The 13,336-nt window shown below is 48.1% G+C and overlaps 1 protein-coding gene across 1 annotated transcript in view; it reads right to left on the minus strand.

Annotated features, from left to right (window-relative positions):
- DNER (delta/notch like EGF repeat containing) overlaps positions 1 to 13,336 on the minus strand; it is a 263,614-nt gene that overhangs the window by 54,986 nt on the left and 195,292 nt on the right. The window contains exon 7 of the mRNA XM_060242264.1: positions 12,320 to 12,433. Coding sequence (XP_060098247.1) covers positions 12,320 to 12,433 — 114 coding nt within the window. The remainder of the gene's footprint in view (positions 1 to 12,319; positions 12,434 to 13,336) is intronic.

Genomic DNA, 13,336 nt, shown 5'->3' on the forward strand with positions numbered 1-13,336 from the left:
TTACAGGCAGAAGCAAGGTACAAAAGGTACCTATTTCCCAGCATTATGGAGTGTTCCAGTCTGATACATGTTAAATTCTTTGACATGCACTTGGGAAAGTCAGGATGACAAGGTCATCCTATGACCCTGCTGTGTTGTGCTACAACAGGGTCAATGCCTACATAAATTACTTGAGATTGCAGGCACTTGCAGCAGAGGCAACAAGATAGGCAAAGAAGCAAAAGTCATTATAACACCACCAATAGACACCAGCAGCATCTGTGATAATTTCCACTTATCCATCAGGACATTGCACACTAACAATACTTCAAGAAGTCTCTACTTGATTTATAGAGATGACCAAACAAGCCCTTGCAGTACCCTCGACTTAATACGAAACACAACTCACAAGCAGGAAGGAAGACAGACATTAATATGGTGGTGTATACTGAAGAGGTCAATGCACACAGTAGTCAGCAGGGCAGCCATGGACATCTTTAGCCACAATAGTGGAGTTTGGGTGGACTCCCAGTAATATGGAAATACTACTCTATAAATAAGAACTTAACAGCCCCCTGAGGGCTCAATGAAAGGTGCAATCCATTCCCATGTACTCACAGGAGAACGGAATAGGAAAAACACAGGTGATACATGCACTTATGCCTCAATAAGTTAAATAAGAGAAAATGGCTCATGAACCTTTGGGCTCATTCGGGTAACAGTCTGATCCAATCATGCAACAAAATATCCTTATTAGGGTTTGTAGAATCTTTCGGGCTCAAGTGCCGTGTTCTACTGGAGAAAGTTTTCCTTCCAGACGTTTTGTTCTCAGCTGCGGAGAACATCCTCAGTGGTGTTGCAGCCGGAGCAGGCGCTCTGACCTTCTTGGCTGCTGTGCACAAGAAGGTCAGAGCGCCTGCTCTGGCTGCAACGCCACTGAGGATGTTCTCTGCAGCTGAGAATGAAACGTCTGGAAGGAAAACTTTCTCCAGTAGAACACGGCACTTGAGCCCGAAAGATTCTACAAACCCTAATGATGTTACCAGCTGTGAAAACCTGAAATCTTTGAAAATAGCCTTAGTTTTGCTCATTCCCTTAATCAACCCACACTTCTTCCATGTTCCAATGGCTGCTCGCAAGTGGCTTGCAAATTGTGTCATCAAATTCTTCTTGTCATAGCAGCAACTCCGTTGTGTTTATTATCATACCAGAATATGATAATAAGTGACTGAAAATATCTTAGCTAGTAACTGACCTTTTGGGAGTTCCTCCCTTAATCTTTCAAAGCGGCAAAGTCCAAATTAACATGCAGAACCCATGATGGTATATTGTGGTTAAAAAAAAACCACACTGTTACTGCATTTCCTGCCCCCAGTATAAGCCCAACCAAGAAGATAGCTGAGGTGCTTTTAAGGCTGACCCTGCCTTGGTGCAATAATGTAACAAAAATGTGCCTGGGTCTCAGCAATTCCCCATGTAACACCCCCCCACACACAATAAATCAAAATACCTCCTATTCCATCTGCTCTACCCCACCAGTGGTATTTGCCCATGATGTCTATATTTGAAAAGTCATCTATTGGAGGTTATTATGATCATTCAACAATATTAACCCATTCCATTGACACAGAAATCTTGTCTCCAGTGGTAGTTTCTTCTGCTTCAAGGATTCTGACTCTGACCTTGGAATGAAGAATGAGTTATGAAGGTTTGGCCAGATTACCAATGATGACATGGAGTGCCTGGTATGTAGCTAGCTGCACTTCCTTGGTATGTGGTGGGAGCTTAGCTACATCTGGGGGGTGTGGCGCAAAGTCCCTCCCCCTATCTGGTGTCTTCTGTGTTGGGGACACACTATATAGTTTCCCCCATTTCAGTGGAGATGGATGACACTCTTGTAGCCACTGGTATCTGGATATTCTTGAAGTGTTCAGAGAAAAGGGTGGAGCCCCACTGTGAGGACTAGGCTTTACTTACCTTAGTAATTTCTCCTTTAACTCTAGTTGAAGCAGTAGAGCTAAGTGTTTGCATTTGGAGTCCTGAGCATCTGAAAAGGACCTGAGAAGTCCAGTGTTAACAATATGCCTTTCCCATGTCATTGTGAACCTTTGCTGTTTGTGCAGTGTGTCTTTTTTATCAGTGTAATTGCCAAATTACTACTTGTGGGATTTAAATTATCTAGACATGAGGACAAAATTATATCGGGCCCATGCCACATGCCTTGCTTGACATATAAAATTTACATGCCCTGGCTGAGTCTTATATTCCATGTATGGTATGCTATGATTGGCTGAGGAATTAGTTGGAATATTTTATTGTATTCTTTTTTTCTATGGCAAACTAGAATGATGTTTACATGTTAAAAAGTAAATTAAGTAAATTAGGTAGACAAGAACATCACTATCCAATGTATTTCTCTTTTAGCTGTATTGACACACTCAAACAGGGATGTTGGTTGTTTGTCCCATTACCCATTGGTTGTTTATCCCATTATACCCATCTCCCACCATATTTTAATGTATTTTTCTCCTAATGACAAATTATATGTATGTTGCATGTTAAAAGGTAAATTAGTTGGATGGGAAAACTTCTGAGATAGAAATTCCTTCCTTTCGGCCCAGGGTTATAACAACAGAGTCATTAAAAGACATTCTCACATTTTGACATACTACTGTTTTGTTGCTTTCGCATGCTCATGCTACTCAGATCAAAGGTTTGTTCAATTTGTTAATTTTACTATTCTGTCATTGAATCTTATATTTGTACCATTTTACAAAACCACTGCCTACCATTAATTTCACTATTCAGCTATGTGTGACTCTGCTCAGTGTGCCGGATTCCTCATCTGATGAAGTGTGCCTAGAGCACATGAAAGCTTACGTTCTGAATAAAACTGAGTTGGTCTTAAAGGTGCAATTGACTCCTATTTTGTGGCAGCACTCTTATAGAGGAAATAGAATCTGAAGCCGCCCACTAATTTCAATGGAAATATTTTCACTTATTTGCAAAGGAGGTATAACATTATGTCTGTGCCCTTCTATATGACTGTTTTCTTCTTAAAATAAAAATATATTATAAAAAACACAGTCCTGTGATAAGTAGTGGGGAGGAGAACCTTTAGTGAATAAAGGATTCTGTCTAACTCCTGCTTCCCCCTTGATATAGGGATTCTGCCTGCTGGGGTATCCCAATGCTGCGAGAATAAAACAAAAAATAACAATATCACTATGTCAAAGTATTTTTTTTCATCAGTCTGCTGCTAAGGTGAACCAGCTCAAGAGGACTTTTTCTCTCATTCTGCTTTTTTCTCTTTCTTACTCTCCCCTTACTTTCTGTTTTTCTCCATCTCTCCATGCCTGTTGTCTCTCTCTCTCTGTCTCTCCACATGCTACTGTCACTCCTATTTCTCTCCCCCTCTTTCTCCCTTCCCCACACTGTCATGCTACCTTTCATTCTCTCTCTGCCCTTCCCAATCACTTATTTGGATCCCACACACTGGCATGACCAACATTTTTCCTCAAAGGCTGATGAGGAGAGGCAATGATAGTGGGGCTTTTAGCAGTTCCTCCTGCCCTAAGCTTTGCTGTCTGATCCAGGATGGGATCTACATGTTTTTTGAGGGGAGGGGGGCAAAATTAAAAAATGGCGCCCCCTTATGGGCCATTCTATCTTATGGTCCCATAGAATACAATGAACTCCATACTCAATTTGGCACCCCCCTCTGTTGGCGCCCAGAGCAAGCACCCCCCTCTGCACCCCCCCAGATCTGGCCCTGGTCTGATCATCTCAGAGGCTGCTGAGAATACTCTGCATAGTGAAGAAAGGGGAGTGGGGTGGGGGGAAGGGAGTGTAATTACCCTCACCCATTTGGAGTAAGACTATCTGGCTATGTTGATTCATGCTATGATTATCTCAAGGCTCTTGTAATGCACTCTACATGAGCCTTCTTTTAAAATTAGGTCAGAAACTCCAGTTGGTGTGCTTTTACTGGGTTACTATCAAAGCTAGGTGGAACATACAAATCACATCCATTCTGCAACCACTCCAGAGGTTACTGATCAGGTACTGGATTGGATTAATGTTGATGGTCATCATCTACATAGTTCTTAATGGCCTTGGCCCCACATTGCCGCAAGACCAACCCACTTACTATGCTCTAACATGATAGATTCAATCATCTGAACAAAGCCTTCTGAAGGTGTCACCCTGAAAATGGGTAAGATCAGCAATTGCCTGTACCTGAAGATTCTCTGTTGTATCTCCTGCCTTGGGAAACAGCCTGCCAAAAGAGATCAAGAATGTGCCCACACTTCTACAATCCCATAGAATGCATAAAGCAGAAATGCTCAGCAGTGTCAAGAGATTACAACTGTAGTAGAACTGAATAGGAAGGGAACGGAGCCTCCGGCAGCCCGCCGCATCGCGGCATGGCTGCCGGGGAGATTTTGCCCCCCCCCGGAGGGAGAGCGGACTGCGAGGCACGCTTTAGGCGCATCTGGGAGGGGCGGGGCTTCCGCGCTTGTTTGGAAGCCTCCGCCTCTGTCCTGGCAGTCCTCTTCGGGTGCTTGGAGCAAGAGGGAGCGTGAGTCTGAGCTCCTGCTGGCACCTGAGGGGGATTGTGCTTGAGTGCGTCGGGTGAGGCCGTTTTTGACTGCATGCAGCTTGAGAGAGGCTTGAGAGCGGCGAGAGCGGCGTGGGATCGGCGTCTCACAGTCATTCGGTGGTATAAGGGCTGCTGGCCTCGTGCTTCAGCCCAGCAGAGTGCAGTGCTTGCCCAATTAGGAGGATTATTGGGAATATTTAGATATTGATTGGTAGTGGGCTGGAGCGATTTTGGGTGTGGTCGCCTTGTTGATAAAGGGTGGCCATTGTCTCCCTTCTTGTCCTGCTTTTGGGGGTTGTGGGCTCCCCTGCAGTGGCAGGGTTCACCCTTGGGATATTCAGATTGCTGATTAGTGGGAGAGGCGGCCATCTTGTGGTGTCTGGGAGGTTGTCCTTTTGCCTGGGTCTGGGCGGCCATTTTTGGTGGGGTTCTTCTCCCTTCTTCTTGGTGGCCATTTTAGGCTAGGAAGGTGGTGGCCATTTTAAGTACAAGTGGGGCAGCGGCCATTTTAAAGAATTAGGCCCTCCCTCCCCCCCCCTTTTATGGTGTGAAAATTGTAGCAGCCTGACTAGCCCAGGCAGGATCAAGCTTGTCAGAGCTTGGAAGCTAAGCAGGGTTGGCCATGGTTAGAGCTTGGATGGGAGACCACCAGTGTTCCCGCTAAGCTGAGTGAGCATGAGCTAGGTCACAGATTTCCTTCAGTGGTAGAGCATCTGCTTGGGAAGCAGAAGGTCCCAGGTTCAGTCCCCGGCATCTCCAAAAAGGGCCCAGGCTATTAGGTGTGAAAAGCCTCAGCTTGAGACCCGGGAGAGCCGCTGCCAGTCTGAGAAGACAATACTGACTTTTTAGGCTCTGGTAGGGTTTTCCTTTTGCGGCTCACCTTTGTGGATCAGAGTGATTGGTGGGGTTGCAGCAGTTCCTATTTTCTCTTTAATTGAGATTTGGGCTGTGCTCTTCAGCGAGCATGTCTGGGCGTAAAGGTGGTGGTAAATCTAAGGGGAAGAAGCCTGCTCCTAAGGCTCCTAGACCACCTCCAAAGCGTCCTCCGCCCCCCCGTGTCGCCGGATGAGGAGGTGAGGAGGTGGAGGATGAGGAGAATGCAGTCATTTTTCAGAGACTGCAGGCCTTGGAGCAGGCATTGGGGTTTCCACCTTCTCAGATGCCTAAGAAGGGGCGGGTCCCTAAGCGGGCTTTGCAAGCAGATATATTGACCCGTTTATCTATTTTGGAGGGCAGGTCGTCTGCATCTTCGACTGGAGGAGCTGTAAGGCTTGTTGGCTCCGATGTGGGAGCGGGTCTGTTGTCTGGGGTATTCGGTGCCGGGTCTGCGTTGGTGCCAGCTCTGCCTCAGGGCAAGTCGGGGGATAATTCGCTGCCTCACACTGGGCCTGTGTGGCCCTGAGGGGCCTTGGGATCTGCGGCTCCTAATGGGGTAGGGGCTACACCGGGTAGTGCTGGGGCTCCTTCATCTCTAGGCTTGGGGCAGCAGGGCAACTGGATGTGGTCACAGGGCCAGTTTGGTCCATTCGGTAATTGGCCTGGGCCTGGGCAGCAGGGGGCAGCATCAGGGCTGTCGAGTGGATGGGGTTTCCCATCTCCTTATGGTACGGTCCCTTTTGGGGCTATGCCCTTTGGTGAGGTGGCCTTGCCCTTGGGGGATCACTTGCTGCCGGCCACGAGGGAAAAAATCCTAAAAGGAGAATACGTAGACATATTCTCCCTCTTATTTAGGGAATTGGAAAAGAAGGACAAGGAGGAGTTGGATGATAAAGAGAAGGAGAAGCTGAAGAAAAGGAAGGTTGACAGGACCTGGGCCAATTGGCTTCCGGGGTTTTTCATATATGCGGGAGTGATAGCGCGTGCGCAGCCCTGGCAGGCCGCTGCACTGATTCAATATATGGACATCATATACAAGGGGTATACGATGTTCAGCGGCCCGGCCTGGATCCAAAACGACCAGGAGTTCAGGATGAGGGCTGCTTTGTACCCTTCACTCCCTTGGGATCGGATTCACCAGCAGTAGTGGCTGCAGGTGATGTCACCCGCTCGGCCCAATTTGGGGGACCAATCCGACAGTGGTCACCTTGTATCCAAGGATTCCTCTTCTCCTTCCAGTGCGTCAGTATCCTCCCACAGCGCTGCTGGGCAGGCGGCTCAGCATCGCTTGCTCTGCTGGGAGTTTGGGGCCCAGGGGGCGTGCAGTCGTAAAGCTTATTTATTTATTTATTTATTTGGGATTTATATCCCGCCCTTCCCACGAATGGCTCAGGGCGGCTTCCAACAATTAATCAAACGTAAAGGAAAAAATTTCAAATGTAAAACAATTAAATAATTTAAGCAGTTAAAACATTAAAACAGAGTAATTCAGTTTCCTGTGAACAGATGGCTGGCCAGTTTCCTCAGGTTGTTATCCTAGCTAAATGTAGGCTAGGTATAGGCTAGCCGGAAGAGGGTCGTCTTACAGGCCCTGCGGAACTGCGCTAAGTCCCGCAGGGCCCTCACCTCTTCCGGCAGCTGATTCCACCATACGGGGGCCATAACGGAGAAAGCCCTTTCCCTGGTGGCTTTCAGGCGGGCTTCTTTTGGCCCGGGGATAGTGAGGAGATTTTGTGTTCCTGACCTCAGTGCTCTCTGGGGAACATGTGGGGAGAGACGGTCCTTCAGGTAGGCAGGTCCCAGGCCATATAGGGCTTTAAAGGTAATAACCAGCACCTTGTACCGGACTCGGTATATCACTGGAAGCCAGTGCAGAGTCCGAAGACCCGGCTGAATGTGTTCCCACTTTGGGAGACCCAATAACAGCCGGGCCGCGGCATTCTGCACCAGCTGCAGTTTCCGGGTCCGAGACAAGGGCAGCCCCATGTAGAGGGCGTTGCAGTAGTCCAACCTTGAGGTGACCGTAGCATGGATCACTGTTGCTAGGTCGTCGCGCTCCAGAAAGGGGGCCAGCTGCCTTGCCCGTCTAAGATGAAAAAATGCGGACTTGGCAGCGGCTGCTATCTGAGCCTCCATCTTTAAAGAAGGCTCCAATAGCACCCCCAAGCTCCTGACCCTGTCCGCCGCCATAAGCGGCGCACCATCAAAAGCCGGCAGGGGGATCCCCCTCCCCGGGCCGCGGCGGCCCAAGCAAAGGACCTCTGTCTTCGTAGGATTTAACTTCAGCCCACTCAGTCTGAGCCACTCAGCCACGGCCCGTAGTGCCTGGTCAAGGTTTTCCGGGGCGCAGACAGGTTGGCCATCCATCAGCAGATAGAGCTGGGTGTCATCAGCATACTGGTGACACCCCAACCCATACCTTCGGGCAATCTGGGCAAGAGGCCGCATGTAGATGTTAAATAACATCGGGGAGAGAACCGCCCCTTGGGGCACACCACAATCAAGTGAGCGCCTCCGAGACAGCTCCCCCCCAATTGCGACCCTTTGTCCCCGACCTTCCAGGAAAGAGGAAAGCCACTGTAAGGCCAACCCCTGAATCCCTGCGTCGGCGAGGCGGCACGTCAGTAGCCGATGGTCGACCGTGTCGAACGCCGCCGACAGGTCTAACAACATCAGCACCGCCGAGCCACCCCAATCCAGATGCTGTTGAAGGTCATCCACTAAGGCAACCAACACTGTCTCCGTCCCGTGTCCCGGGCGAAAGCCGGACTGAAATGGGTCGAGGACGGAAGTGTTATCCAGGAAGGTCTGTAACTGCTTCGCCACTGCCCTCTCAATAAGTTTACCCAGAAAGGGCAAATTTGAAACCGGCCGATAGTGTGTCAATTGGGCCGGATCTAGAGATGGCTTTTTTAAGAGGGGTCGGGCCACAGCTTCTTTAAGTGGCGTTGGAAAGTGCCCTTCCGTTAGGGATCTATTTATGATATCCCGCACGGGATATCTAAGGTCCCCCTTGCAAGATTTAATAAGCCAGGAAGGGCATGGGTCTAATTTACAAGTTGTTGGGCGAGCAGATACAAGAATCCTGTCAACTTCCTCCAGACTGAGGGGGTCAAAGCCATCCAGTATATAATCCGAGGACAGGCTCGGGGCCTCAGGTTCGCTAACTGTCTCCAAACTGGCAGGGGAGTTGGGGCGGAGTGATGCGACTTTATCCGCAAAAAATTTCGCAAAAGCCTCACAGCCTATTTCCAATTCAGTAGAATTTAACCTGCCTTGCGGCAGCGTAGTAAGTCCTCTAAGTACGTCAAATAATTGTGCCGGGCGCGAAGTTGCGGATGCAATCTTAGCCGCAAAGAATGCCCTCTTTGCGGATTTGATTGCCATCTCATAGGCCTTCAAACTCTTTCTATAAGATGCTCGGGTCACTTCGTCTCGAGTACGCCGCCATTGCCTCTCTAGTCGTCTGAGCCCCCACTTTTGTTGCCTCTCTAGTCGTCTGAGCCCCCGCTTGCCAGTTCAAGCATGAATGCCCTCTATGCGCTGGCCCTCACTCTTTCAATAACTGTACGAGAGTCCGGCCGCGCAAGGGTCAGAAAGGATCGGGGGGGGTCCTTCTCAATCTGGAGATAGGCCTCAGCCCGATGAAGGTGGGTCCTCTTGAGGTAGGGCTTCGCAGGTACCCCCGTAAGGGGAACAGTTTATATTTGTTAAAAGTTTTAGTTTCAGGAAGGGATGTTAAGTGATCAGGGGGTAAGGTAGCTCTGAGGTTGAGAAGGGTTGTTGTTCTGCCATTTTGTGTGTAGCCCTCTGGCTCTGGCATGACATCAACTTTGGGGTTATTTGTAGTGAGGTTTTTGTATCCATTTCTTTGAATCAGCGCGGCATATACGACTGCTGCCCTGGGTTATCCTACTTTGTCCATTCAGCCTTGGCCAGTGGCGGTCTCAGGCTTACAGAAGTTTTATAATAATAATAATAATAAATTTATTCTTGTATCCCGCCCTCCCCCGCCAAAGGCGGGCTCAGGGCGGCTCACAGACATGGAACTCCATGATTCAAGTAAAACAATGCAAACAGTTTTAAATATAATCAATTACACAATAAATTATTTAAAATAGATAAAATAGGTGCTAAAATACTGTAAGTCATAGTATCCACGGATGGCTAAATGGCTACACGTCAAATTACTCAGGTTCTGTCTCAAAAGCAAGCTGGAAAAGAAATGTCTTGCAAGCCCTGCGGAATTGGTTCAGGTCCCGCAGGGCTCGTACCATCTCTGGAAGATGATTCCACCATCGAGGGGCCATTACTGAGAAGGCTTGCTCCCTAGTAGCCTTCAATCTAGCTTCTCTTGGCCCAGGGATTGTTAGAAGGTTTTGAGAGCTAGATCTCAGTGCTCTCTGGGGAACATATGGGGAGAGGCGGTCCCTTAGGTAGGCAGGTCCTCGGCCATATAGGGCTTTAAAGGTGATAACCAGCACTTTATAGCGAACACGGTACACAACCGGCAGCCAATGCAGATCCCGCAGCCCAGGCCGCACATGTTCCCACCATGGTAGTCCCTCTAGCAGCCAGGCCGCCACATTCTGGACTACCTGAAGTTTCCGTGTTCGGTATAAGGGCAGCCCCATGTAGAGGGCATTGCAGTAGTCTAGTCTCGAAGTGACCGTTGCGTGGATCACAGTTGCTAGGTCGCTGCGCTCCAAGAAGGGAGCCAACTGCCTCGCCCTCTTGAGATGAAAGAAGGCGGATCTAGCAGTGGCCGCTATCTGGGCCTCCATTGATAAAGAGGATTCCAGTAGCACTCCCAGGCTCTTGACTTTGCGCACTGGTATCAGTGACGCACCGTCGAAAGCCGGTAGGGTAATCTCCTCTCCCAGTTCGCCGCGGCCCACGCAAAGGACCTCAGTCTTCGCCGGATTTAACTTCAGCCTGCTCAGTCTGAGCCAGTCAGCCACGGCTTGTAATGCCCGGTCCAAATTTATAGGGACATCACGAGTCCGGCCGTCCATCAGTAGATAGAGCTGGGTGTCATCTGCATATTGATGACAACCCAGCCCATACCTCCGTACGATCTGGGCAAGGGGGCGCATAAAGATGTTGAACAACATCGGGGAGAGAACTGCCCCCTGAGGCACGCCACAGTGAAGTGGGTGCCTCTGAGACAGCTCCCCCCCAATTGCCACCCTTTGTCCCCGACCTTCAAGAAAGGAGGAGAGCCACTGTAAGGCTAGCCCCCGAATTCCTGCGTCGGCGAGGCGGCGGGTCAGCAGCCGATGGTCGACCATATCGAACGCAGCCCTTTGCTCCGCTGGTAGTTTTATTAGGAGCGGGGGGGTAGTTTAAGTCTGGGTTTGTTAACTTGTTTGTTTTTCCTTTTAGATGCTGTTGTTCCTGGCCGAAGGAGCAGAGTTCTCATCTGCGGGCACAGACAAGCTCGGAGAACTGCTCAGCTGGGGCTCAGCAAATAAAATATGTTATGGTGGAATGGCGGGGGCGCAGGGGTCTTCAGTGGCCTGGCTGCCCCCCCCCCCTAGTTATGTTATGAGTGTTTGGGTCCTCCTCCGCAGGTATTAATTTGTTCACCTGGGAGGTAGAAGATTTCAAGTACTTAAGGAACAGATGGTCTGGTACCATTATGGTTTGGTCGGCCATGATTCCGCGCTTGTGTGGCGCAGTGCTTGGAGTTCAGCTGGGTTAGTAAGGGCTCTTTACAGAGTGAATAAGGAGATTCGCAAGGTTTTGGAGGGTGGTTGGGCCACTATTTGCCCCATCTGGATATTTCTAAGGAATGTCCTGACCTCTACAGAGGGGATGGGGTACATCTCTCGGAAAAGGGTAATATGCTTTTCCTGAGGGATTTGCGGCAAGGGCTTGTGTTGGCGTTGTGCCTTTGGGTGGGTGCTAAGCCCTAAGTAGAGACTTGGCCTTAGTTGTGGCAGGTTTTACGGGGGTTATGGCACCATGCGGCCTGGGGAGGACCGGTTAGCCTCCCCCGTTTGGGGAGTTGGGGGTCTGGCATGATCAACCTTTGGTGTGGCCCGAGGTATGTAAATGCAGACTGTCCTGGAGACTCGATTGGATGGGTGCCTTTCGCTGAGACTCGCATCTGGTGTTTGGGCCCCCCAGTGCGAGCCTCCCTGCTGGGCCTGCCTGACGGGAGCTGTGGCACATAGCTCCGGCCGGGGGGCAGGGTCTCTCGCCCGCTGAAAAAGGCAGGGGAGCGGTCTGAGGAGACCCCTGGCCCTGATCTGGCCGCAGTTCGGTTGCCCTTGCCGTTTGCAGTGTTATTCAATAAAAGTGGCCCATATTTTCACCAATATAATTGTGTCCGCCTCTTTATTCCGACTTGGGGGGGCAACAGGATTATAAACTATTGCAATGTTTATCATATGCATCACCTTGCCTTTAATGCATTATCTTCTAAATTTGTAATCCATTTTCTGCATTTATGGTATATTATGCATATTATACATTGTTTTCTAATCCTGTAATCTTTGTCCTACTGCATTGTTAACTAGACATCTTATGCTGTCTAATTGCATTTTTAAAATATTTTGTATTCCACCTTGAGTCTCAGTGAGAAAGGTAGGATATAAATAAATGGATAAATTAAATGCATTAACAATAAGAATTGCATTCTATTAAGGTTACCACTCAAAAGCACAGGAAATAGTATAACATAGATATGGTATACATTAAGTTAGTATTGAATATGAAAAAAACAAAATTGAAATGAAATGAAGAAGTAGAGATGCTTTGGAGCTATATGACTCTGTTCAGCAAACAAGCAGAACCATTATAGAATGCACAAGCCTTTTAATAAGAGCATCATTACTGAAACCTTTTATTGCTTACCTTCTGGACACTGGCAACTGAATCCATTGAAACTGGAATAACAGGATCCTCCATTTTTACATGGCTGTTGATGGCAGTAATCAATATTTGACTGACACAGATCTCCAGTATATCCTTCACCAAGGTAGGGTTTTTTTTTTTAAAGGGAGAGATATGGGTGGGCTTTTATTAATAAAATGGGTCAGAGTAGCATCCAAAAAACAAGCATGTATTTCCTGGAATTCTCATCTTGTGAAATAGTTTATACTAATCAACACTGTAAATCTGGATTCATTTAAAATCAAATTTATAAGTATTTTGCCAGAAGCAACACTCTGAAATCACTAAAGTGCATAGGCTTAAGGCTGAAATTGTCACAAGCACTTGGGCAGTCATAAACAGCATTTCAAGTATACTTGCACCAAGCCCAAAAATTGTCATGATAAATCCCTAAACAATGAATGATGTCAAAAGAAATCACTTTTGGGTTGTAGTCACCAATATTGACCCATACACCAACAAAATCACAGCTTCATGACTTGTTGGAACACATTACTGAGAAGCAGAGAAAGTGGTCTAAGTGACTTGCTTGTTAGTTCTCTGCTTTTTCCAAACATGCAAAGAGGGCATGTGTGTGTCTCATGTGACAAGATGTGCAAACTCCTATCATGCAGAAGCAGCAGAAGCAGTGCTCTCTGTCATGATAACCAAAGCTACTCTTGGTTTGGTTTTACTTATTGTAAGGGCCAAACCTCCTCTATTTTGGGGATACACATTTGGAACCCCAGACATGTATCTTAAGCTGTGAAAGGCAGCCATGAAGGTGGGGGGATGATATAAAAAGAGGTCACAGAGTTGAGAAAGAGGAAATTCCACTCCCCCCCCCCAAGTACACCATTAACTCAATGTGAAACACACACACACACACACACACGACTTCTTTAAGTGCCAGAAAGGGGGAAACAAGCACTCATATTGTTCTTGTGTTTTAGAAGGCTTTAAAACAGCAGAGGATTGGATATTTCTGACTAAGGAAAT

The sequence above is a fragment of the Heteronotia binoei genome, chromosome 6 (genome assembly GCF_032191835.1).
Source record: "Heteronotia binoei isolate CCM8104 ecotype False Entrance Well chromosome 6, APGP_CSIRO_Hbin_v1, whole genome shotgun sequence".
Lineage (NCBI taxonomy): Eukaryota > Metazoa > Chordata > Lepidosauria > Squamata > Gekkonidae > Heteronotia > Heteronotia binoei.